General features: G+C 38.9%; 3 protein-coding genes and 1 long non-coding RNA gene across 14 annotated transcripts in view; 2 read left to right on the top strand and 2 right to left on the bottom strand.

Moving 5' to 3' along the window:
* APBA2 (amyloid beta precursor protein binding family A member 2) overlaps positions 1–3,026 on the bottom strand; it is a 99,349-nt gene extending 96,323 nt beyond the window's left edge. For 5 of the 8 annotated variants that reach the window (XM_013177409.3, XM_067003961.1, XM_067003958.1 and 2 more), the window contains exon 1: positions 2,838–3,022. The gene's annotated coding sequence lies outside the window, so the exon portion shown is untranslated. Of the gene's footprint in view, positions 1–2,837 lie in introns of all 8 variants that reach the window. The other 3 variants (XM_067003956.1, XM_067003962.1, XM_067003963.1) reach the window with 2 other exon arrangements.
* Positions 3,027–3,147: 121 nt separating this feature from the next.
* LOC136791714 (uncharacterized) lies at positions 3,148–10,165 on the top strand. 2 transcript variants are annotated; one of them, XR_010834273.1, is made up of 3 exons: positions 3,148–3,287; positions 4,674–4,769; positions 9,697–10,165. It is a non-coding gene; the product is annotated as an uncharacterized lncRNA (long non-coding RNA). The 2 variants fall into 2 exon arrangements; XR_010834274.1 differs by having other exon boundaries at positions 9,551–10,165.
* MCEE (methylmalonyl-CoA epimerase) lies at positions 8,393–16,470 on the bottom strand. Of its 2 annotated transcripts, XM_067003968.1 has the most exons (4): positions 16,382–16,422; positions 15,606–15,748; positions 11,488–11,828; positions 8,393–8,589 (listed from the first exon to the last, which is right to left on the bottom strand). In XM_067003968.1, exons 3-4 carry the CDS (start codon positions 11,794–11,796, stop codon positions 8,437–8,439), a joined length of 462 nt encoding a protein of 153 aa, XP_066860069.1. In that variant the 5' UTR covers positions 11,797–11,828; positions 15,606–15,748; positions 16,382–16,422; the 3' UTR covers positions 8,393–8,436. The 2 variants fall into 2 exon arrangements, with proteins under 2 accessions (XP_066860069.1, XP_066860068.1); XM_067003967.1 differs by lacking the exon at positions 15,606–15,748 and having other exon boundaries at positions 16,382–16,470.
* A 4-nt stretch (positions 16,471–16,474) lies between these two features.
* On the top strand, positions 16,475–24,414 carry MPHOSPH10 (M-phase phosphoprotein 10). 2 transcript variants are annotated; one of them, XM_067003964.1, is made up of 11 exons: positions 16,475–16,598; positions 17,356–18,013; positions 18,826–18,974; positions 19,417–19,588; positions 19,835–19,976; positions 20,450–20,517; positions 21,219–21,356; positions 21,572–21,682; positions 21,908–22,015; positions 22,513–22,743; positions 24,156–24,414. In XM_067003964.1, exons 2-11 carry the CDS (start codon positions 17,651–17,653, stop codon positions 24,303–24,305), a joined length of 1,632 nt encoding a protein of 543 aa, XP_066860065.1. In that variant the 5' UTR covers positions 16,475–16,598; positions 17,356–17,650; the 3' UTR covers positions 24,306–24,414. The 2 variants fall into 2 exon arrangements, with proteins under 2 accessions (XP_066860065.1, XP_047916037.1); XM_048060080.2 differs by lacking the exon at positions 16,475–16,598 and adding an exon at positions 16,697–16,831.
* The last annotated feature ends 680 nt before the right edge of the window (positions 24,415–25,094 follow it).

Genomic DNA, 25,094 nt, shown 5'->3' with positions numbered 1-25,094 from the left:
GTGGGCAGGATAAGGCTAAAGAATTCAACGCTTCAAGCACGATGCTTTCTTGAGCTGCTTTTCACACAGCCCTCGAGGGTAAATGCGTCCTCAGGAAAATAAATAAATAATCCTCACATATTAATGCTCTCTCCAGTAGACTAAAAGCATTTGCAAGTATCCAAAGTACTTATAATGAACATTTTGCTCAGCAATTGCTTGTTCTGTGGAGTGTCTAAAAACTAGTGAATTCTGACTCTGCTTTCACCTCTTCCTCTTAACTTGTGAAATCCATGTGACTGCATCAATGCATTATTTTCTCCATCTATAAGAACCATCATTATGTCTCTTGCAATGTTCCAAGACTTTAATTGCCTCACAGGAGTGCCAGAAAAGACACTACTTAGAAAGCATGTTCTTCCTTTTGTTTATACTTACATTAAAATATAAATATATCAAGCAAATCTCTCTTTCTCAGGAGGCTTATAGTGAAGTATAACTTTATCAACATAGGTAACAGTAGTTGGCCAGTGTATCATACCAATATTACACTCTGTCTTTGCCGAGATCACAGAATCATTCAGGTTGGAAAAGACCTCTAAGATCATCTAGTCCAGCCTTTAACTGCATTATAGATGCAGTCTAATGAGTGCTGAGTAGAGGGGGATAATTGCTTCCCTTGATCTAGTGGCTGAATTCCATGCAGACCAGGATGCTGCTGGCCATCCCTGCTGCCAAGGCACACGCCTGGTTCACGTGCAGCTTGATTCCCCCCAGGACCATCTCAGCAGCCTCTGTTGTTGCAATGCCTTAAAGCATGGCCTTGTTTATTGAAGCACGGATGAAATGGGAAATGGATATAACAAGTCTAGGGCCATGCAAAAGTAACCAAAGCCTGCCTATCAGAACATTAACTCTAGGCTTCTCAAACTCCGTTGGGTTCAAAGGCTATAACCAGCATTTCATTCTGTACAACAAGATGAGTTTATTTTTTATTTTCCTCTGTGAGTTGGGTGAGCAACAGGTCACTTCTTGCTAGATTTCTCCACCTTCAGCACAGGAGTATAACCTGGAAGAGGTTTAAATGACGGTATTTTCAGAAATTATTTCTTAGCAAATGTTCTTATCGGAACAGCTGGAGAGATGGTACAATTATGTTTCTTGAGTGGCTCCTCATGTTTACAACCTTGAGCAAAAGTCACTTCTTAAGGACCTAGTTCTTGTTTAAATTCATCTCCAGTCTCCAACCTGAACTGGCATTAACCAAGTAACTGCACAAAAAATGCTTTTCGAGATGTTTCCTTAGAATCACAAGACTGACCAAGTAGATGAGCAGCCACGGCCTTTTCAAGAACACTTTTTCTTTATGATCAGAGGATCAAGGCGAAGTAATAATGCGACTGCTGATTAGAGGCAACACTGCATTTGTAAAAATAGCTTTAGATATTTCCAAGTGCCAGATAAGGGCTGAACTATCAGAGAATTTAGGCTTAGGAAGCCTGACAATCAAGGTTTCACAAGGACAAGTTTGCAGCCCAAAACCCTGTGAGCCCATAGAGGAGCAAGTACAGTGGCTTCCCCTCTAGCAGGTTAGTACCCATAGCACAACAGTACAGAAAGAAAAGCTCTGTCCTCCTCATCTGTCCCATAGAGAGGAGAATCTGGACAATACAGTGATAAATTTACATCTTGTGCTTTAACATAAGCTTAAATCTTATGCTTTTTGACATACAGATAACCAGCATATACTGTATTTTTACTTTCAAGTATCAATAAACAGTTACATAACAATCCTTTTAGGATCACCTTATGCAGAAATACTATTGCTTACACATAACCATATAAAACTATGATAGTTGCTTCAGTTTTTCATTTCTACTGGTAAAATAATGAGGAATTCTTGGGTAAGAGGCAAAATACATGGAATACCTTTTCTGCAGGCACCCAACCCCCTCCAGGAAGATTATAGGGTGGCCTTGACAAGGTAATGTAACTGAAACATCTGCATTTCTCACCGAACAGGCCATAGTAATTCAACACTTTTCTTATACCTCGGTGCAATGCACATTATCTCCGAACTACAAGCAGTGTATAAGAACCTCTTGTGGTTTTGTTTAATTATCCTTTCTGCCCTGGCCACCCTGCAGCAGCCAGCCAGGCGGCCCCGAGGATGCCAAGCACGCAGCCTGGAAGCAGGGACAGACCGAGCAGTCCTCGCCTTCCCGAGATGCGGCTGAAACGCAGCACTCCCCTCCTCCCCCAGCCCTTTTGTTACGGCAATACGAAGGAGAAAAAACCGAGAGCTGCCCAGAAAAGGGGAAAACGGAGCACGCTATCATGCCTCATGCTGTTCATCCCGAGAAAGATGAAGAATTCCCAATTGAGCCGCTTTTTCCCCCCAGACAGATGAAAGGGAAGGGGGGAGAAAAAAAGAAAAAAGAAAGCGGATCCAAATGTGTGGTCCCTTTGCCACACCGGAGGCACGAAATCAGACACAAACTCTCGACGGTGCTGCATGGCACGAGGGCTCCCCTCGCCTCTCTCCGAGCCCGCTCCCCGGGCGGCCCGTCGTGCTCCCGTGGACATCGCGGGTGTGCCGAGCCGTGCCGTGCCGTGCGGTGCCGAGCCGAGCCGAGCCGTGCCGCACCGCCCGGCCCCGCTCCCCAATGCCCGCAGCGCCCCGCCATGGCCCCGCTCCGCCGAGGCTGGGGGCAGCGGGGCCGGGGGGGGCGAGCGCCGGCCCCACGGCGGGCAGGAGGCGGCGGCGCGGCTCCGCTCCGTGCCGCCGGGCATCCCCGCTCCCCTCGGGGCTGCCGCCGCCGCCACACCCCGCTCCGTGCCCCTGCCCCGCTCCTTACCGTGCTGACAGCGGCGGGGCCGCTCCCCGCCCCGCGGCGCCGGACCCGGGGGGCAGCCGCAACCGCTCTTTTGTGTGCCTGCCTCGGCGCCACACACCGAGACGGCTGCTGCGCCCGGGAAGCTGCGTGCGAGAATACCAGCGGCCGCCCGGGAACCTGCATGGCGCATAGCGCGGCTGCTGCGGCGCCTCAGGGGGGGCCGGGGGGGCTCCCGCCTCACCTCAGTCCCCCTCAGCCCGCCCCGCCTCGCCTCAACCCGCGCGTCGCGCTCCCCTCCCCGGGCACTCAGGTAACGGCGGCCCGAATGCCATCCTGCCATAAATCACCTCAGGTTTCCCCGCTTCTTGAGGTGCTCAAAATCAAATTAAAAAACAAAAGTTTGAACTTTACGGTAGGGGACAGCGCTTGACTCCTAACAGTCACATTCCACCATAGGGACAGATTTATGAGGTAAAATAACAATATTTATGCCCTTGTGCTGATAATACATAAATCCTCCATATAAGAATTAAAAATGGTAAAATTTATAATACTTAAAAGCTCACTGAAATGGATTTATCCAAGGACAACATTTCTTATGGTGAATGACAAACATAGTTGGTTTCTCAGGCATTTTATCAGAAACTACTAGATCTTTCTATGGCAGTTCAGTGATAGTGATTATATATAAAGGAGAATATGTGAAATCAAGTGCCATTAGGCCAATTATGACAAGACTTCCTCATAAGTATGAATATTTCAGACTTGTAGCTATTCTTAGAAATGAATGTAAAAAGTAACGTTTCTCATGACAGCAAAGGTGAAAAGCCATCTTAATGTAATTGTATTGCATTCCAGTCAGCTAGATCTCAGAGTTCACTGTAATAGCTGCGTGTCCAACTTGGTGTGCTTTTGTTTGTCCCGGGATAGCTATACCAGTTGCTTAGCACCAAGTCAAAATCCATGTACATGTGAAGACCTTTCATGGAAACAATAGTTTGTTTGTTTATTCTCATGTTTTTGTGGGTTTTTTTTGTGTGTAGTTGATAGGATTTCTGTGCATGGTCACATACGCCTTCAGAGTACTCAAAGGTACTAGTTAATTCAGAACTTTTTATTTGTTTTAAGTCATGGCTTAAACCTATCTTTATTACTGGAAAAAATGCAGTGTTAAAAAGGAGTAAAAACATTCATTAAAAGTCTATTTTATAGAAGATCTTAGTATCTGTGTACTATTTTTATGTTAACAAAGCGTAACAGTTAAAGATCACTTTATATTACATCTAAAAATGTCATGAAGTTCTTTGAAATATATCTACTTAAAGTGTTTGGGAAAACTCTTTCCCACTTATGAATCTATGCTGTGAACTTTGCAGTTAACAATGCTGTTAAGAATATGCAAGACAGTGCAAATGAACATGAAACTCTATAGATGACATAATTTTATAGATATTTAAGGATGGTACCATCCAAAGGGGCAGACCTTCCCACTTCACAATAAGATAAACTTACATTTCATAAAATGTTCAATCTGCTCTGAAATTGTTTATCAAAGGTGATAAAATTTGTGTTCCTAAGAAGATGAAGTCTTCCATTTTAAAATGTCAGCATTGGGCCAATTCCTTTATACATTGTTGTCAGTTACCATTTCCATATTAATCTTAAATGATTCAGTATTCCATGTTTAAACTACCAGTTACCTTACTGTTTCTAGTACCACATTATGAGAAGTAATAGGGCTACCGTTTTAGGAATTGTTTTTATTTCACAGTCTGATAATTTGGCCAAGACAACTACATTGTTAATAATCAAGTGTTTACTGAAACAATTAACTCTTACGTTTTTCTTTTAATTAAGGGTTCTTGAGTCCAGCAAACCCAAGTCAGGTCACTATAGGAAGATATAAGGAGAGAAACAACTGAAACTCCAATGAAATGATTCAGAGCACTTACTGTAAGTACCTCAATTTGATATTGTAAACATCCACACATTCTGTGGTCTCTCTTTAAGACCTCCTTGGTCACACCAATTTCCATTCATCTGTCTTAGCAATAAAGTCCAAAGCCAAGGACTGACCTTGATAGGCAGCAATGCTTCTGCACATGCATAAAGAAAGTAAACTCTATTCTCAGCACTAAACGTAGAAGTACTGTGCATCTAGGAAGTGGTCTGCAGAAGCAACAGTCATCTTCCATTCCTCTTTTAATTCATTCAGAGCTTTCCAAATTGTCAGGCTCACAACTGTGTTAAACACTGCAGCTGTGGTATCATGATAGAGTAAGTTCTTCCAAAACTTAGGACAAATTGGGTAAATATGGTAATATTGAACATGAATCCAGAAAGAAATACTAAGATTTCTTAAATGTGGTTGGATTAATTGCAGTAAAAGCTTGACAGCAACAGAGTTTTTGTGGACTTGCAAAACCGTAAGCTTTTAAAAGGCATGTAGTTCTTTTCCCTGGTTTTTGAGTTTGCTTCTAGGTTTGTCTCACACAGAATGGGCTTCATTCTACAGACTGTTCTTTTCCTCACAGCTAGCAGAGACTTGAGGGTTGCATAAGGGAAGTCAAAAAAGATATTTTGCATTATTTAATTATGAGCCCTTTAGCTGCCTGAGTAATGTTGATGGAGTCTAGAAAAAGGTGTCTTGTCTGCCTTAGGCAGCATAAAATAAGAACACGCTTGAGTTCAGAGAGGAAAAAAGACACATGGAGAAACTGGAATAGGGAACTTGCACTTGACAAATGACACAAGCCTACGAAATTTACTGACAAAATATTAACACTTCATCTTCTAAAAAGCTTGGCATTATTAGGTTTTGCTTTTCATTTTGTAAAATAAAACAAAACATTGTCAAAACCTTACAAGCTAATCAACCTCCTGTTATCGCAGTCACTGTTGTTCGTTCCAGAAGTTGTATACTTGTGCAACAGAGGTATATCATTAAGTGCTCCTCTACTGAAGGAAAAAAAAAAAAATCACAGTTCTCTATAGCTCCAGTTTGCATCCCTGAATTTTCCCCTTTTTTGTGACATTAATCTCCTTTTATAATCATGGCAGTAATAAAGAAGGCCTGTAGGCCCATGTATCTAATCATTCCCCTGCCCACACCAACCCTTAGAAGTCAGCACAGTGATACATTTCAAAGAATGGCTTGTGAAGGCTCTCTTGTTTAAAGCAAAGGACTAGTTTGATATAAGTATAGGCATCGATCCTGTTTCTGCTGAAGTTTACCAGAGTTAGGCCTATGAAGAGGAGACTTGTCTCAGTGTATCTTAACTGTCTTCAGCTTCTTCATCTGTCCAGTTCTCTTGGCTGTTCCTTACAAGTCTACAGCTCCAGAGATGGAAATCCTGGTACCCTATAGCCCATTCCCAGACAAGTAAGGGTTCTGATCCTAACAAAGAGCTTGTAACAAATACGCCCCAATTAGGGGTATGATTAATTTTACAGACCTAAACTCTTTTTTAAAATATTTTTATTATTTCTTTGTTATTATCTTGAGTTCCACCTTAGGAAGAGTAAGATGAAATATATAAACTATGAGTGAGATAGGAACATGTCTTAGTTATGATGAACAAAATGCATCAGCTGACTTAGTGCTAGGCAACGCCAATGCAGTCAGTCAGGAAATTGCTGGTAACTAGCTAAAAGCATGACAAGTCTCTGTCTGCTAATGAGATGGGGAGCAAAATGAAACAAGTAGAGTAAGTATTGTTCACTAGAATCTCCCATTCCCTAGCACTGCATCAAGCTACTACTCTTAAGTAGTACTTTTAATATATCATACACAAAATTCCATCTCCTTCAGTTGGACAAAGAAATGGAACATTAACCTAGGGAGGACCACCCTGTTTTCTGTATCACCAAACAGTGTTAGGTTTACAGACTTCTGTTCAATTATCTCGACATGTAACCAGTGATGCTTCCCAACTTCCTCTGCTAGTATTGCAGAAAAGATGCCTCACTGTGTCTGAAAGAATGTAAAGACAAAAGTGGTTTTGGTAATAGAATGTCTCCTAGAATGGTAGAATCGTATTTCAGGAATATAAAATCATCCTTCTTTTCCATCATGAGCCTTAGGATTTCTAAATTCTAACAATTTACAATTAATATCATAAACTATCCTTTAAACAGTGATTTGTTCAAGTACGAGAACCATGCAGAAGACTACATTTTCCTTACAACATGGCAGAGGAAGTATTTGTTTTGAGTACAAAAAAAAAATATCCCTAACTTTGCAGAGTTTGTTTCAGAAGAAAAATTCATAAGGAAGCATCAATATCTTGAAAGCCCTTTAAAATCTCATGTCAACATTATACTTGTGGTTTGTTACAGCAAACAGGACACAACACAAATAATTCCATTTCCATAAAGAAAAAAATCTCCTAGACTAAAACGAACTTGTTTCAGATCAAGCCAAAACTATTCACAGTATGTGCAAGGATGCAAGAAAGTATAAAATTCGGATTGTGGTTTAGCCAGTAAAAATAATGATTTTTAAGGATTATGAAAAATAATGAGAGAAAAAGCAAATCTTCAATTTCTACATCTGACATTATCAAAGCAAGCTTATAAAAGAAACTATCAGGACAAACACTGCTTGCTTAACATACACAAATAAAGTGAAGTCTGTCCAAGTCAACAAACTGTAACTGCAGTCTATCAGAAACATAAGTACGTTGGCATGCTGTTCTCTGAAGTGAGGACAGTGTACATAAGCAAGACTTACGTGTCTTGTGCTTTCCAGTGATTTTGTAAGAAAATAGGAAAACAATATTTATAAATATTGTTGCATAGAAAACCAATATTTATAAAGCAAGTGAAAAGATTTCTCACTATTTGTTCAGGTCTCTCCCAAATATCTTCCAACAGATAAAGCTTGAAAAACAAGTATTCAATACCTGACCACAAAAAAATAAAAAATGCAACAAGCATCTTATAGTCTGAAACATATTTCAGTCAAATAATTTTTCAGACGCTTTTCTTCCCATCACCTGCATATGCACAGAGTTCATTAAAAAACTAACTGATGATTTATGCATGGTAACTTCCTAAGCAGTGATTGTTATGCCAAGGAAAAGTTATTTAATGATTGCAGATGCCCATACAATAAGATACAAATTTGTTTATTGCATGAACCAATCAGTGTGAAGCACAGGCGGTGAATGGTGAAAACAGAAAGTGCGATGTTCCTTTTCCTTTTAATTCTAAAGAGAATATCTAAGCGATATTGTTGTCACTGAGAAGTGGGTCTCTGCTCTGAAATGTAGAACAAAATAATGTGGCATGACCTAGAAACTGTACAGTTTCTGTGGTTACAGAGGTAAAACCATGCTGCAAGCATGAGGCAATAGAACAAAATAACTGTTACATATGCAACTTAGCTCATGCATTCATCTTTAGAATCACAGAGAATTCAAGAAATGTCAACACATTCATTCTGAAAATCAGATCAACAACAACAAAAAATCTTCAGCACTATTTCAGCGCTCAAAAGCTGTACTTAATCCACAGGAACTGCAGTGAATCTGTAAAGATTGAACAGTACATCAATATTCCCAGCACCAGCTCAGTAACTTCACAACTCATTTATTGTCTTATATATGAATATTACAGCTCAGGCTTGTTCAAGTTCCACAAGGACTCCATGGCAATCTTTAGGGTGAAGAAAAATCACGGGTTTGCCATGTGCACCTATTTTTGGCTCTTCACTCAGTATTCGAATCTTTTTTTTCTTCAGTTCTGCCATAGCTGCTTTTATGTCATCAACCTTATGAAAGAAAAATACAGTTTACACAAACTGACACATTAAATCGTATTATGCACATTCTACATTTGGGAGCAATAATACAAATCCTTACTAAATTGTTATTTCTAAATTCTAATATAATTGTGAAAATCAATTAAATTCTAAAATCGTTTTTAAAATCTAGTCTTAACAATAAAAATCCTACAGAAGTTTGCGTTTGTTATTTGAAGATTTTATAAAGTACCGTTTCAGTAAATTCTAGTATATATTTAAGAATTTATTAGATTAAATTTCATCATGCACTAAGTCCATTGATTTATATTGTTACTTTATAAGGGCTCTATAAATAATCAAACTCTGCATTGCTATTAATAAGATTGTATCACTTTCAAAGTATCATTAACTAAAGAAGAATGCCTCTCTGTCTAATTGATGACAGAACACTGACTCATTAGATGGTGGTGAAGAGGGAGGGCAATGAGCAGAAGGTAAAAAGAAAATGCCTACTAGATTGATATATACTACTTCTGAGTAAGTTAAACTTTATCATGTTTCCTGACAAAAACCTTGGAATTACCAGAAACATCCCCAGACTATGACCTAGTTTTCTTATTGAACTTAATTATAATAATAGCATTTAACATTAAATTTCAGTAGAGTTTCCTGCAGTAAAACATAATTAACAAAAACTGTCTTTGCTGTATTGTATGATCTTAAGTCTCATGTCATGTCATCAGATGCTTTGGATACAAACCTTGAATGCATCCATCCTTTGAAATAATGAAATTAGCACTCAGTTTAGCAAAGCCAATAGTCAATAACCTAAAAAGACCTAGAATTAAAATAATTGCATTGCTGTTATTCCAGACTGAGGTGTCTGGACATAGCTCAGTGAATAAACATACATAATGTATTTTATGGAAGATACCTAGCCTTAACTTGGAGGAACAAACTTCAGTTAATTCCTACTGATTTGCTGCAGTTTTGTTCATGAGAATTCAGAACTCACTACGGTTCTTCCTGCACACAACTACCAGCCAGCAAAAAAAAAAGTAAAACCAAATGACTGTCAAGCATTATCTAAAAGAAGACAGTAAAGTGTCAGAAGTGTGCCATGCCTCCCTCCAGGTTGCTTCCCCAAGCAGAAAAGCTACTACAGCTGCTGCTCCTGTCCTGCAGAGATGGCCAGAAGAGAAACTGTCTGGGCTCAGATGGAATGAACTGTATCCCCAGGGAAGAAGTGAGAGCGAACTGTGGGAAGTCTGTGGTTGTATCCATATTAAGAGACTACCAGGCTTGGATTTCTCTCTTACCCTATCAGTTCTCCACCATGCTTTTCTTCACAGATACTGACTCAGTTATAGCTTGTCTGGAATTATTTAATTTCTTCTAAAAACGCTTATTTTGTCCAAAGCAAATTCCCTATCAACACACCTTTGTAAATTTTTCCTTTGAATAATAAGACAGAAGGAAGAACAGAAAGGTATTTTAATAAACTCATCAGACTTCTTCCACAGTATGGAAAAGTATTTTTAAAATTAATCTTTTTGCAATAAAATTGTTCATGGAAAGGTATTTCTACAAAATATTTTTAAATTTCAAATGAACAATCAATTGAGACTGATTTTTTTTTACAGTTTTTCTGAAAACTATTTTTGCTCAACTTCAGAGGAGGACTTACCTAGAAATGGTAGGGTTTTCCATTCTGAGGGGAATGGGAAACTGGGGGAGGAGGCGTTAACTTCTCTTTGATTGACTATGGTAGCGACCAAATCAGTTTTCAGTACCACATAAACAGCAGCTCAACAACATAAGGTTTTCTTTCCATGTGAATTGTTTGGTAACCTTCCATTTGAATTTACATGGAGACCACTAACATAGTTGACTTAGGACAATCTTTTTTCTGAACTTATATTTATTTTGCTTAGAGAATCTAATAGTCCCAGGCCTTCACTTAGGAAAATCTGGCTGCAGGTAGCACTAGCTCACAGGTTTAATCAAAATTATCTGCTAGATTATGACTCCTGGCTTACTTGGCCTTATTGTATACTTGGCTTATTGCACACAGTTGTCCAACATGGGATCATTAGCATGTCCCATTCTTCTGTTTTCGTAATTAACAGTATGGCTTAACTTGACTGTCATCTGTGGTTTGTCTGCAACAAGAAAGATTGTATCTCATACAAAACAGGTCTACATAGAACAGCTTCAGCTGGTAACAGATATTTCTTGAAAATTATTTAAAGGGATTACATATTCTTGAAACTTTTGGGAGCTTTGAACTCTTTTTGCTGAGAAGTACCTACATCTTCCTAATCTTGTATGTCTAACTAAGTACCACTGGTCTTACAGAAGGCTTGAGGACTTTTTTTGGTTTTCCTGTAAATCACTTTTTTATTCTACACTCCCCATTTCCGACGTTCAGTTTCCCATTTCTGTAACAGCAGCCTACCAATTCTATTTGGGGTCAATTTAAACAGAATTAATTTTCTATTCTTGAACACCTGCACATACTCAAACTTAATGTAGGAAAAATTGCAATGCCTGTGCCTATGCAAAATTTCTCAATTTTCAATGAAAGCACGCAAACGCAAACACTGGTCTTGATAGATGAAATCTGAAAACAATTTCACTCACATCAGTAATCCCATTACTTTTTATTTGTAACTCTTTGTATGAAATAATAAAGTTTGCAAGACTCAAATATGGAAAACATTGAAAACATTTATCATAGGCAGCAATGTGGAATTTTGCATCTAAAATCTACACTAAAACATGGGTATAATCCTATTATACAAGAGAAACTTTCGCAGATATGACAGTCTTATATATATATGTTTTTTACACAGGTCAATCCTATGAAAAAAAAATTAATTTAATATCCATTGTCTTGTTATACGATACATTGTATTAAAATACCTCAATGCAGATATGATGCATTCCTCCAGTCTTGTTCTTTTGCAGAAAACTTGTAATGGGACTTTTCTCTCCTAAGGGGTGTAGAAGTTCCAGCTTTGTATTTCCCAGCTCCACAAAAACAGTGTAGACACCATGTTCAGGCAGAGCTACAGTCTCGCTCACCTGTGCTCCTAACACATCTTTATACAAGGACTGAGCTTTTTCCAAATCAGGCACTGCAATTGCTACATGATTAAGTCGGCCCAGTTTCCACAAAGAGCTTGGAATGTTTTGAGAAAAAGAATGCGATGATGCTAAATTTCGTATCATAAGAGTTGAAGTCTGCAATCTGGTAAGAAGCCCTGAAAAAAAATGAATAGCACTGATATAATGCTTTTGAGAAATTATCAGTATCTGCTCTTTCCCCTTTTAATGAGGCCTATGTAACTCCTGTGTCATAAGCACACTAGTGTGGAAAGCTGAAGGTAAAAAAAAGTGTTGTAAATGCTTATATCTGTCTGTTAAAAATTGGAATACATGGCCAAACATAACAGTCAACTGCATAACGTACTTAAATGTTACTTCAGAATTTTTCAAAGCTTCTTATAAAATAGAGAAAGAAACAAGGACATGTCTATACATATAGAAATTATAACAAACAAACAAAACCAAGGACAGAAGTAACTGATATTGCAGGATCCAAGAGAAAGATAAAAGACTTGAACTCTTAGCTGTCAGAACTACAGCAAGGAAAGAAATGTCATGTTGTGTTTGAGGCTTAAGGGATGCTAAATACTGATTTCTGATTTTTTCTCTGAAGAATTAAGTCTTTAGCCTCTCTTATTTTTTATGTGCTGTACAGGTCTTATACTTAGTTTCACTGGTCTGTTTCAAGATGCTTAGAAATATTTCAGTTTTAAGTACTGTGAATAATACCACATTCTACTGACCAATAACACTTTAGAAGCTTATCCTTAGAAGGTTAAAATTGTATTTCCTTTTTTAATGCAACTAGTGCCACTGACTTCAGCCTGACTTACAAAAGAGAAAGATTACGATTTGTCTCATCATAAATGAAAAGATAATGAAAAAAATACTGGATGACAATATGACACAAAGGCAAGGGCTAACATCTAGATGTTGACAAAAGATGGAAAAGTCTTGGAGAAACTTGGGGCCATAAAAAACTGCTTAGATGTCTATTGAACTCTTCACAGACTGCTCTGACAAGACGGTTCTGACCTTTGCACTATCTCACTATCTGTCATGTTTCTGCACTGCTCACAGATAGTTCTAAAGTTGCTTGATTTTTAAAAAGTCAGGAAAAAAAAGTAAAATTAGGATAATTACAAATAAAAATGAATCTATCTAAGTAGTACAATTTGGAAAGATGGGGGGGGGGAACTGCGGTCTTATCAATTGTGTCTCGCACCACAGTTAGAATTAAATGAAAGGGTATATTGATAAAGGCAGCATTTGAATTTCATGCTGATTTGCTTTAGGCCATGTCGGAGTTCCCAATGCCTCAAGGCCAAGCTAGAGGCATCTCAGCATTCTGGAAGTCTTTGATGCATTCTTAGCTTTAAATTCACAAATGTGCCATTTTGCTAAGCAATTGTGCCAGGGAGGCACTGAAATTTTGGATGCTTTCCAACACACTTAGGATAACTTCACTTACATTTTTCAGGCTCTTTGTACTCTGGAAAGTTAGTAATACCTGTAAGGTTAGCAGTAGCTGTAATTAATCATCTGGTTTGACTGTAGGAAACGGAACTACCATTTAACTGGAAGGCTACAGCTGTCAGTTTATTTTTCTTCACAAAGAATGATACAGTACTGATAGATGTACATGCATGTGTTTATGTGTAAGCTTTAAAATTACAACATGAAATTCACATAATTTTGAATAGTACCAAGAAAGTAAGTGTACTCAAAATCTTTTGATAATATTAAATCAACAGCCTACATTAAGTGCTTCCATAAACCTGCTCACTTCTCCAAGTAACTGCTCTGGTGTATTTCTTGCCAGCCTTTCACACAGTACATCCTGTCATCACTTTCATCACAGCCAGAAGTTCTGGAAAATTCTTTTTCACTGTTGTTACCTTTAGGCTGTAATAGTGACAGTATTGCAACTGAGTATTTCAAAGCTTTTTACATATTAAAAAAAAATCCACTAGCAACTTCACAGCAGAAAAATTCTTGTTTTTCCAATGTCTCTGCTGAATCTATTCAGTAGATACACTTGCTATTTAAATGGAACTGTGTCACGGGTGAACAAAGCAGTTGCCTGAGGAAGCAATACTTTGCAATGCTCTATAATGTACAAAACAAGAAACATGCAGTATCTAGTTGGCATAATTAGAGGTATGGATAAATAACTAGAGTTTGACCAGATCACCAGAGTAAATAATGCATTTAAAAAAATAAAAGTCGAATTTTTTTTCCATCTACCCAAGATCAGTAGCTGTTTCCTGGCATTAATACTTAAGGCCTGATCCAATTCTTGGAGAAGCAAGAGAAACTCTTTCACTTAGAGAAAGTCAGTATTTTCCAGAAGAGAAAAATACTTTGAAAGGAGCGCTTACTACACGTACATTTTTGATGTTTTCTATAGCACTTTTGTTGTTTTGTCCCTGCTTCCAAATATTAACATCCTGTGATTGAGTGGAAATGCTAGTAATGTAGATTTTCAAGCAATCTTTACAGATGGGAATGGGCAAAATTTTTCTCAATCATCTTTATATCTCCTGTAATCATCTGTAATTCTTGCTGTACCTCACAGAGGGCAAAAGATTACATGGTAATTATAATTTATTCTGTATTTTGTCTATTTTCAAGTAAATTGACATTTGACAGAAATTAGATAGATTGTCACTTGGCTATTACTGAAGCAATAGCAAAAGAAATAGAAAAAGTTAATTCTGTTGGGCTCTGCTCAAGAAACACTTGATTTTTGGCAGTGTTTCCAGGAAAGATAAGAGGGAAGAAGTAAAGAATAATCCTAAGATTCTTGTAAAGTCAAAGATATTCATATGGCAGTATTTTTTATGTCTCTATCCATTTATTCCTCCGAAGGTGGTAGGACTCTGTATTTTTCTGGTGATTATGTAGGGACAGAGAACTCTACAGAGTTTGTTTTTTTTTTTTAAACTTTTATCTATGAAGACTTGTGAATTTATCCTAGCTCTAGTCATATGCATATCGAGCTTTAATTTTAAACACACAAATATCAGTATGAATTGGCTGAGAATAAACAAAAAACACTTGTTTTTTTTCTGGCATTATATAGATTAGTAACTATATAGTTACTGTAATTCTAATTCTATTAATGTAATTCTAATCTTTACTCATCTTCATGTTTCTGGTCTCATTTTTGTGCTAAGAAGTAGCACACTCAATAATCAAAAGATGACCCTGAAATGAAAAAGAAAGCTTTTTAGCAGCTTCAAGCTTGAAACATTGAAGCTCATGTTTGAAGCTCATGCTTGAAGCTTATGTTTCAGGAAAGAAACACTGCAAGTTATGCATATATCACAAAACTAGTCCTTTGTTCAGGTAAATGTTGTGGTTACACTCTTTAATCACAAAAACATTCATCCAGTAACTTACAGAATTACTCAAATAATTCTGAACTTTCTCCAATGCTAAAAAATAGACCTTCTCTTTTTCTTTTGAAGCCAATGGACACTGTGACTGAAGTTATCTGTCCAAGTATCTGTCCTGTTTGAAAAACTTTCATATGCTGCCCAAAGTCACACATGCAGTTTTTCTAGTCCTAGTATACATACATCATTTGCCCCTACTGTTTTTGTTGTTTTGTTTTTGTAAAGACCTAATTTTTCACACACTGACAACCAAGTCAGAATTTTTCTAGGTATTTTGTCCTTTAGAGAAGATTCATCAGACCTTGTTCTCATATATGATTGCTGTCTTTCTAGCCTTAGTGTTACTGCTGAATGTACATCACCATCTTCAGCTTCATTTGAAGAATATTTTATGGTATCTACTTGTTTTTTATTCTGTTGGTAATTGACTCAGCACTGGTATTGTGCACATCAGCGTTTAAACACGTACAGCTCTCAGTAGAGGCTTACGTTCTATTACAGGGCAGGTTATGACCATGAAGTCTGACTTACCCAATAAAATGGCACCCTCCTAATGTTTATTCATAGGCTGGTTGCTGCAGTGAGGCAGTGTTTGTTGACTTACACATCTAGGTAAATAAATGCGCCCAAACCCTACTGGATTCAGTCATGTTCTCAGTGGAGGGGTTGTAGAGCTGTGGGTTACAATGAGAAGAACCTCGTCACTGCTCTGGTTGGTTTGAAGCTGAGAAAACTCCCAAGTATGGAGACAGCGTTCTCAGCAAAAGGAGTGAGGCATAGAGGGGCTGCGTATTAGCTCTCTGGAGCAAAGAGAAAAAGGGCATAGTGTGTGTGTTCTCAAATCCCAGGAACTTCAAGGTGGTGGTAGCATCTTGGAAACTTTGCCAGCCAAAAAGGCTCAGGTCATCCTGTTCTCACTTGTGCTGGAGTTGGCTTTTGGGAATCAGAAGGGCTCTGGTTTGTAGAACTGAGGCACATTTTTGTTGCAGCTGTTTATTCCCTCAAAGTGAAATTACACGGGGGTGTTTTCATCCCGTATCCCACTGAGAACCGCACAGCACCGAGCCGCCCGGTCACCTGTCCCTGCAGCCAGCGCGGTTCGGCACGGCGAGCTCGGTGTGCCCTCGCCGCTAGGAGAGGGCGCAGCGCCGCCGGTGACTGCGGTGCCCGGGCGGTCACTCTGCGTTTGACCCCTGCGTTCAGACAGGCTGCCCCGCGCTGCTGTCCCCGCACCCTAGGCGTGAAGCGGGAGCGCCGGGCCCCGGGGCCGCCCCCCGTCCCGCACCCCCCGCCCGGCCGCGCGTTACCGGCCGCCGCCCGCCGCCCGCAGGCCGCCATCTCGCCGCTCGCCGCCGCCCGGCCGCAGGCGGGCGGGGCCTGGCCGCGGGGAACGCCCTCACGGAGCGGGGCGGCCCGGGGCGGCCTGGGGCTGCGGCACGGCACCGGGACGCGGTGCCGAGCTTCACCTCACCCCAGCCCACCCCACCAAGCGGCCCGCGAGGAAATGGCGGCGGCGACGTGAAGGTGGGGGCGCGAGGCGCCGCGGCCGGGCCTTTGCTTGGGGCGGGCGGAGCGCTCCGTGCGCGGAACGCCGGGGCCGCGCCGCGGGAGCTGTCCGGAGCGCTCCGCCGCGGGCCTCGGGGCGGGGCTGGCGGCCGCACGCGCCGCGGCCGGGGCAAGATGGCGGCGCGCAGCGGGCTGGAGGCCGCGCTGAGGGTGGCGGGCGCTGCCGCCGCGCGGCCCGAGCAGTTCCTGAGGTACCGCCGGCAGCCTCCGCGCTGCGGGAGGGGAGGAGGGCAGGGGGCCTCTTGCCGGCCGGCCACCGGCGCCGCGGAGCCCTCCTGCGGGCGGTGTGGGCGGCAGGCCTGCCTGCCCTCGGGAGCTGGGAAAGCGGGGTCTGCGTGCGTACCGGCTGCGCTGTGGGGCCGGTGACCGGGGCACAGCTGGAGGGAACACCCAAGCGTGAATGCTGAGGAAGATAATTGTTTAGGTATCTCGGATGTGTGAGTGTAGTGAAGCTGAAAGGCTTAAAAATTGTAATGCTTCTGCTTCTAGGAATGTTCGGTAGCAGTACTGAAGCACGTGGAAAGTTAGGCAAAAGCTGTAATTGTTGAAAGGTGCTAGGAAGGTGCTACGCTGTAGCACCAAAATAACTAAGCAGATAGAGAGCTACAGTGTGACCATGCGGTTACATTAGTAGAAGCTGTGAATGAATGAAAGCTAGCCAACTGAAAAAAAGACTGTTGTGCTTTTTAAAGGTTTAACTTTTTTCTCCTCCTAGTGTACAAGATGGGCTGGCTGCTGAGTTCAGAGCGTTAACAAAGACTCTATACGATTTAAATAAAGCTCTGGGAAGCAATATAGTTCGTGGGAGTCCTCTAAAAGAGCTGGTGATAGAAAATTTTGATGAAGAACAGATTTGGCAACAACTAGAGCTCCAGAATAATGCAATTCTTGATTTCTTCAAGAAATCCATTGCAAGGGATGCCAACGATAAAGATCTTTGCCTTGTCTCAGACCAGGAAGATGATGGCTCTGATGCAGAGGCTAGCAGTGATAATGAATTGGAAGACGTAATGGAAGCAGAAACTGAACAGGAGAATGTTTCTACAAAACAAGAAACTAAAGCTAAAGAAAAGCAAAGTAAACCCAAAGAAACTGTAACGCAGAAATACAGTGATGAGGATTCTGATGTTGACTTTGATATTGATGCACTAGAAGAACAAACTAAAATAGCAAAGGAAACAACGTTGAAAAAAAAAGGAAGAAAATCTGTAGTGGATGACAAGTTTTTCAAGCTGGCTGAGATGGAAGCTTTTTTAGAACACGCAGAGAAGGAAAATAGGGAGAGGGAGGAGGAGGAGGAAGATGATATCAATTACTTTGAAGACATCATCTCGGATGATGAGGAAGAGGAACCCGAAGAAACCAAAGTCAAAGTAAGAAGATCAGTAAACTAACTATCTGAATTCCTTTTTTCTTTAAATCAAGATCTGATACCTTTTAGGTTTACTATAAATTGTTGAGCTCACAGGAGAAACTGCCAAGTTAAAATGATTGGAAAACTAATGATTGCTGTTAATATTTGATATTAAGTATCTGGTAGCAAAATGCACCAATGCACAAGTACATACTGTCTTCCTATTCCAGTCTCTGTTTAGATGGATTTTAGGTTTCTGTATGAATTAAGGACTTGGTAGTCATGTTGTAAGAAATAGGTGACCTTGCAGAATATGTGACCCAGCTTAACAAGAAAGCTGTGTTGCTCAACATTGATGTCTCATGATTAGGGATCACTAAGGTGACTGATGCAGCGCAATGGGGGCTTGGCAACTTCTTTTTCCAGGGACAGGGCTTTGTAACTCAAATTTCGCAAGTTGCTGAGTACTTGTTTCAAAAATTAATCTTTTCTTATTTAAGGTTGCCAGAGATTCTTGCTTGCAAGAACTGTGCCCAGGGTATAAGGAAGCATGTACACATACCAGTGAATAATCAGAAAAATTCATTGCTCTCTGACTTTAGTACGTGTTGAAGTTAGAAATGAATTTAAGTGGCAGAATGTCTTGAGTACTTGTAAAAGAGGTTAATTTTACAGAGATGCTCTGCCCTAGGTTAATGCTTCAGTAAACTGAACTACTATTACACAAGTCATGCTATTCCCCAGATGTTAGCCTTTCAGAGGCAGGCTGCTCTTAGACTTCTGTCATCCTAACTGCTTTTTTGGTTTTTGTTTTCTCTATCACCTTCTTAGTCAATTAAAAGTTCTAGAGACCTGACATACAAAGACTTCTTTGATCCTGTTGATGACAATGATGACTTAGTAGCTAATGGTGTTGAAGATGATCAGGAAGAGGAAGCAGACAGTGCTATTGAAAAGGAGAATGAAGAAAGCATGTCTGAGTAAGTATTGGCATTATTTGCAGTTAAATGTCTTTATAATTTTACACTGAAGAGTGGCACTGTTCAAGTAGAAAATAAATTGTGAATTCTAGGTTCACTTGAGTCACGGTTTGTCATTTTCTGTTATCTGTTGTATGTTCATGGATTGCATTGTTATCGTAGTCAAAAAGTAGTTTATTTACTTCCCTTCTTAGTGTCATTTATTTGGATTTATTTCAGTAAATGATTTAATAGCCATAACTTCAGCTTTTGAAGGTTATTTTTTGACGTATAGAAGTTTCCATAGTGTCTTTGCCTTTAGGCTTCAATGAAAGTCTATTGCAGTCCTTAACTATGGGTTAGTTGTAACAGGTGAAGTTGTAATGGCTGAAATATCTTCATGCACAAATGTTAGTGGCTTTTTAACCTTTACTTCATTTTAAATTGTATTTTAATTTTACAGGGTGGAGGATATTAATGAGATGATGGAAAATGTGAGAGGTAAAAAGGCCTCTTCAAAAGTTACTTTTAGATTGCCAGACAACAGTGAAACTGAAGATGGTACTGACATGCAATTAGAGAAGGGCATTGATCCCGGTGAAATAAAGTCATCTTTTGAAAAGAGACAGGAAAAGGTAATTGTTTTATCATTTTGCTAATACTTTTAAACAGTGACCAATGTTTTTTAATAATTGTGTACATGGCATATGTGAAGAGACTACTTAATAAAAAATAAAGTAGTTTATCAGATGTGTGTATGCAATTACGTATCTTCACATTATATGGGGAGGATTTGGAAGTACCTGAAATGGCTATGCATTTCTTGCCTTGAGTTTACTTGTGAACGGTTTTAAACTTCTTAGGAAATTGTTTTTTTTCAGATGAGTGAAAAAATAAAAAGTTTAGAAGAAGAGTTGTTAGAAGAGAAACCTTGGCAGCTTAAAGGAGAAGTGACTGGACAAAAGCGACCGGAAAATAGCCTTTTGGAGGAAACAATACTCTTTGATCATGCAGTCCGAATGGGTAAGTATTGAGGGAGGGCTTTCTTGAGAGTAATATTCCCGTACCAAGTTGGATTGTTTTGCCTGTGAGCATGATGACAACACCCATGACTTCAGGGTATGGTAACAAAAACACTAGTTAAACTTCTCAGCACGTCTTTGAGGCTGTGCGTTTTCATTGTGGAAATTACAGGAAGCTATAGTCTTCTTGGTTCAATTTTAACTTACCTGCAAGTTCATTAATCCAGTAGCAGTTTTAGTCACTTACAAGCCATATGTAGCATCATTCTCTTTCCCATTTTTATCTCTCTCCAAGGTAGTGGAAGAAAACATTATTTGCTTGACTTCATCAATCTCTAGTTCAAGAAAAATTTTCAACTACTACATATTTGTTGAGGCTTTACTTTGTTTTTCTTTTTTTTCTTTCTTTTTGATTCCTCGGAGCAAAAAGTGTTTCTTGCTGGAGAAACGTTAATCTTTTCTTCTTCTTTTCAGCTCCTGTGATCACAGAAGAAACTACTTTTCAGCTTGAAGATATCATTAAACAGAGAATATTGGATGAGGTTAATATCTTGCTTCTTCTTCTCCGTTTTGTTCATTGACTTTATTCACAGGGCACATTCTAAGAATGTTTAAGCTCTTAACATATGAGATATAAGGTTTTCTTGATTGTTTTCTGCAACCGGCTGTTTCATTTTGCCTTAATGAATGGGGCTTTAGATTCATATATATTTTTTTTTTAAGTGTGTGTTATAAGCTAGGTTTTGATGCTTGTCAAACTAAAGATTATTTACAGATAAAACTATAAGGAGTTCCTCTGGAATATAATGCCAGTCTCACTTTTTTTCTGTTATCCTAGTTGCGTAGTTCTTTATGCATTCTAAATACTAACCAAAGCTCACGTGTGCTTTATTTTTCTTAAAAGCCACTGATAAAAGATTTGTATCCCACAATTTGTTGAGGCTTACTGTTTGCTAAATAAATAAATAAATAAAATTACATATTGGAAGAGTATTTAAGGAAATTACACATTTGTAATTGATTATACTATTTTTGCCCTGATTCACTGAAAATAAGCACAGAAGCTTGAGCTATGTGTCTTCTATTACTTCTTCAAATTAAAGTGTGAACTTCCTGAGTTCCTGGGGAAGCCACACGCGTTAGTTAGTTAACATGTCAGATAAGTAATGTTCTAAATAAGCTGTAACAACTAACACATATTAGTCTGTAGTTGTATTTGGTTGTTAATTTATGACTTTCTCAGGCATGGGACGATGTAGAACCGAAAGAAAAACCAAAAGAGGATGCCTTTGAATACAAGAAGCGTATCACTTTGGACCATGAAAAAAGTAAACTGAGTCTTGCTGAGATCTATGAGCAAGAATACTTGAAACTTCACCAGGTAACACAAACAATGCCTTGAAGTTTGCATCACATAAGCATATATATTAACTTGTATGCTACTAACTGCTTTAAGCTTTATGGAAGTACTTCAGACTTCTCTGAGTGTTCATGTGCCATGTGGAATGGCTCTGAATTGCATACTGTGTTACCAGTCTTGCTAAAGTGAAATTGCTTTATGAGTGGTGTTGCACTAACATTACATTATTAATGCAGCAAAAAACTGAAGAGGAAGAAAATCCTGAACACAAAGAAATTCAGGAAATGATGGATTCGCTCTTCCTGCAACTGGATGCGCTTTGTAATTTCCACTTCACACCCAAACCAGTAAGTAGTTCAGTTTCAAAGTTACTCTTTTTCTTTATTTTCTTTGAAACTGGAGACTTTCAATTTCCCTAGTATATTTTGAGTAAACATTGAGCTTGTACTTTTTTGTATTAAATGCGCTATAACTGCCTCTAAATATAACCAAATATTTAATGTGTTCAGTTACATGTAAACTCCATTCCTTTGAGATGGTGTACTTAGTCCTGAATATTTCTTTATTTCTAGCCTGTGCCAGAAGTGAAAATAGTTTCAAACCTGCCAGCTATCACTATGGAAGAAGTAGCACCTGTTGCTGTTAGTGATGCTGCTCTCTTAGCACCAGAGGAGATCAAGGTAAAAAAAAAAACAAAAAACAAAAACAAAAACCAAAACCCAACCAAGTAACACACAAACAAACAGAAAAAGCAAGGATCTATATTCATAACAGAAGGGTGTACTGGATGCCAGATCAGTGGGAGGAGAATTCTGCTCCCCCATCCACTCAAGGTTACTTACCTCATGAACCTCCTTGCCTAGCATTTTAAAAACTCTTAAATAGCTGGAAGGAGTGGGAAGAGTTTATCAGACCATGCTAGGTCATGATACTAACTTACGGATGGTTTTTATTCTTGACTTGTGATGGTAATTGTTTTTGCCAATATATAGCTGGGTGGAAGGGGAAGTTAAACAGCAATAGACTGTCAATTGTACAAACACTACTAACCAGCCTCTGACCATTTTCAGTCTATGCCTTAACGTGTCAGACACCTGAAATAATGGAAACACTACGACAACCTTGAATACTGTAAAGTGAGTTTTCTTCTGCGTGCTTATATTTTTTTTCTCTTTAGGAAAAGAACAAAGCTGGTGATGTAAAAACAGATGCAGAAAAGACTTCCACAGACAAAAAACGAGAGCGAAGAAAGAAAAAGCTTCGTAAACGTATAAAGCTAAGGGAAAAAGAGAAACGTCAAAAGCTTCTTGAAAAGACGAAACCGGAGCAAGGCATAAAACTCAGCAAAAAAGCTGCTGCAGCGAAATTGAAAAAACTTACAAAAGAAGGCAAAGCAACTCTGCTCAAGGTAATGCTGTCTTGAGTAGTCTTGTGTAACTTAATTTTCTTTAGCTGATGAGCTCTAAAATCCCAGGGGTAGATAATGTTTAACACAGTTAGAGGAAAGGATTTGCTTCTCTCCTATCCCTCTAGGCATAACTACACCTCCTACCATCCCCTCAGAAATTCTTGTACCAAGTAGTGTATCTGCTTGCCTACACAAACCTTGATACCTTATTTATGTTTGAGTAAATATAAAAGGTAAATACAACTGCTGGAAAGGAAGAGGTAGGAAGTAGACATGGAAAGGATGTACTTTTTTTTTTTCCTCCCCCTTTTTTTTCCTTGCATTCTTTTGAGCTGTAATTTTGGAAGTACCAGTCTAATCTGTGCATGGAACTGAATGCAAAGTAGTGTTGAACGTCTTTTTTTACTCCTGATTTTGCTGATTACCCTGTGAATGTGATGTCAGGAGAGCAGCCTGAAAAAACATAGCTCTGAGTTGTGCTCTGTAGTGACCTCCTTTTTATAATGCATATTCATGTAGATGTTATTACTTGAATTATAATGAATAAATCATGCCTAATTGGTTGTTGGAACCTTCAGAAACTTATTCAGGGTGAGATATACTAAATGAGAATATTAATTTTGGATGTGTAGATAATCTTTAGATAAGGAAAAACATGAACTGTATGATACAATTACTTTGTATCGTAGTACACTCACAAAACAAATGATTGTTTGTGTTAGGTACTACTTTTTTATTTCAAAGTTCAGAAGGTGATGTTCCTGCAAATACTGGAAGTATATTCAGTCTCTTATTTCCTGTGTTTGGACTGTCCCACTTGACTAAATGGGACTGACTACTTGCATGCATAACTGAAGATGAGGTTTCTACTTAGGTCTCTGTAAGCTCTGAGTAACTGAACTTACTTCAAACTATAATGTGCCTGTTGGCTTTTTTTACGTTTTGTGGAGCTTTCTTTATAATCCCATCAGATTGATCTTGTGCTTTGCATGCTATAAAAAAGTAAATTTATATTCCACCTGTGATGCCTTATAAACTAATTTTTTTTAAATGACTGAAATTCTGGTGTATTGGAAATAAATAGGAAAATAACTTCATTACTTCTAAACCACTTCTGTTTACCTTTTCAAAAGAAAAACAAAATACAAAATGTAAGCTCAGTAATTGTAGCTTAATATGCAGTTGTAGTTGAAGCTCACATGCCTTAGTTCCCTACTATGCCAAATCAGAATTAGAAAGGAAGCATAATCTTTAGCCAGAATGGCATAAGAATCTGCTAAAAAGAGATAACTCTCTGAAAATTAATTAGTATTTTACATATGATATTTGACTTCTAAAAGAAATGATACATAATATAGTGGTACTGTCTATATGTTTCTTGGTGTTATAACAAATATTGGTTCCATTGACAGGATGAAGGAAAAGACAAGGCCTTGAAATCATCCCAAGCCTTCTTTTCTCAGTTACAAGACCAAGTGAAAATGCAAGTCAAAGATGCAAACAAATTAAAGAAGAAACAAAAGAAGCAGAAAGAAGTCTCTGTCCATAAACTTAAATTGTAATTTGTTTTAATACATGCTCTGTCTTGTGTATAGTAAAATGTTTCTATTTTAATGCTGCAGTGGAATAAATGCTGGGTTTTATACATCATTAAAATGTTCTGTGAACCTCTATGGTGATATACAGGTGTTATTCCCTATTTTATTTTTTTCTTCCTACTATTGAATTCCTTGATTGTCTCATTCTAAAAAGATCATTTTTTTGACATAGCGCATGTATATAAAGCAATGTGCGATGTGGCTGTATGTTCTTCAAACTATAGCCCATAGCTTCTTTACGTAGTTGTTTATATAGCACAGGAGTATGCGTTTACTAAAACTTAAATTTCCAAATTCTCGTGTAAGGACACAGTTTAATACGCTTTTGTTCTAAGATTACAAACTTAAACCCTTTTATTTGGGATGTAAAGAGATTTCATGAACAGCTTGACTATAACTTCCGTCAGCCTTGGAAAGATGACATCCCTTTAAAAACAGAGCAAAGAAGTGATTAATATTTCCTAAATTAGCGTTGGTATACATCTTCGATAGACATCTACTTTCTTTAACGTATTTTCTTGCCTTTTTTAACATTGCCTCGGCTGTGTCACGGTGGGACTCCTCCAGGAACAGGTTCCTCAGAGCAGGGAAAAGCTGAGGGCCGTAACGCAGGGAGCGCAGAGCAGCCTGTAAGCCAGCAGTAACTCAGTAAGCAGGAGCTGTTTAACTTAGAGCTTTATTCTCAGGGTAGAAGCACTTAAGTATATGCCCCTCTTTGGTGACTGAACAGAGCTGTGAAACCTTTAAATTACG

This window comes from Anser cygnoides, chromosome 11 (genome assembly GCF_040182565.1).
Source record: "Anser cygnoides isolate HZ-2024a breed goose chromosome 11, Taihu_goose_T2T_genome, whole genome shotgun sequence".
NCBI classification, from domain to species: domain Eukaryota; kingdom Metazoa; phylum Chordata; class Aves; order Anseriformes; family Anatidae; genus Anser; species Anser cygnoides.
The sequence above is the reverse complement of the archived record's forward strand: the minus strand, read 5'-3'. Positions and strand labels throughout refer to the sequence as shown.

Bases quoted from the DNA above. Each gene is read 5' to 3' on its own strand.
- MCEE (XM_067003967.1), bottom strand. From the start codon at position 16,412: ATGGCGGCCTGCGGGCGGCGGGCGGCGGCCG. The intron at 11,829-16,381 runs GTAACGCGCGGC...ATTTTTTTTCAG, and splicing joins CGGGCGGCGGGCGGCGGCCG to GGCTTCTTACCAGATTGCAG. The intron at 8,590-11,487 runs GTATTTTAATAC...TTCTTTCATAAG, and splicing joins TGCATCATATCTGCATTGAG to GTTGATGACATAAAAGCAGC.
- MPHOSPH10 (XM_048060080.2), top strand. From the start codon at position 16,755: ATGGCGGCGCGCAGCGGGCTGGAGGCCGCGCTGAGGGTGGCGGGCGCT. The intron at 18,975-19,416 runs GTAAGTATTGGC...TTAATTTTACAG, and splicing joins AATGAAGAAAGCATGTCTGA to GGTGGAGGATATTAATGAGA. The intron at 22,744-24,155 runs GTAATGCTGTCT...TTCCATTGACAG, and splicing joins GCAAAGCAACTCTGCTCAAG to GATGAAGGAAAAGACAAGGC.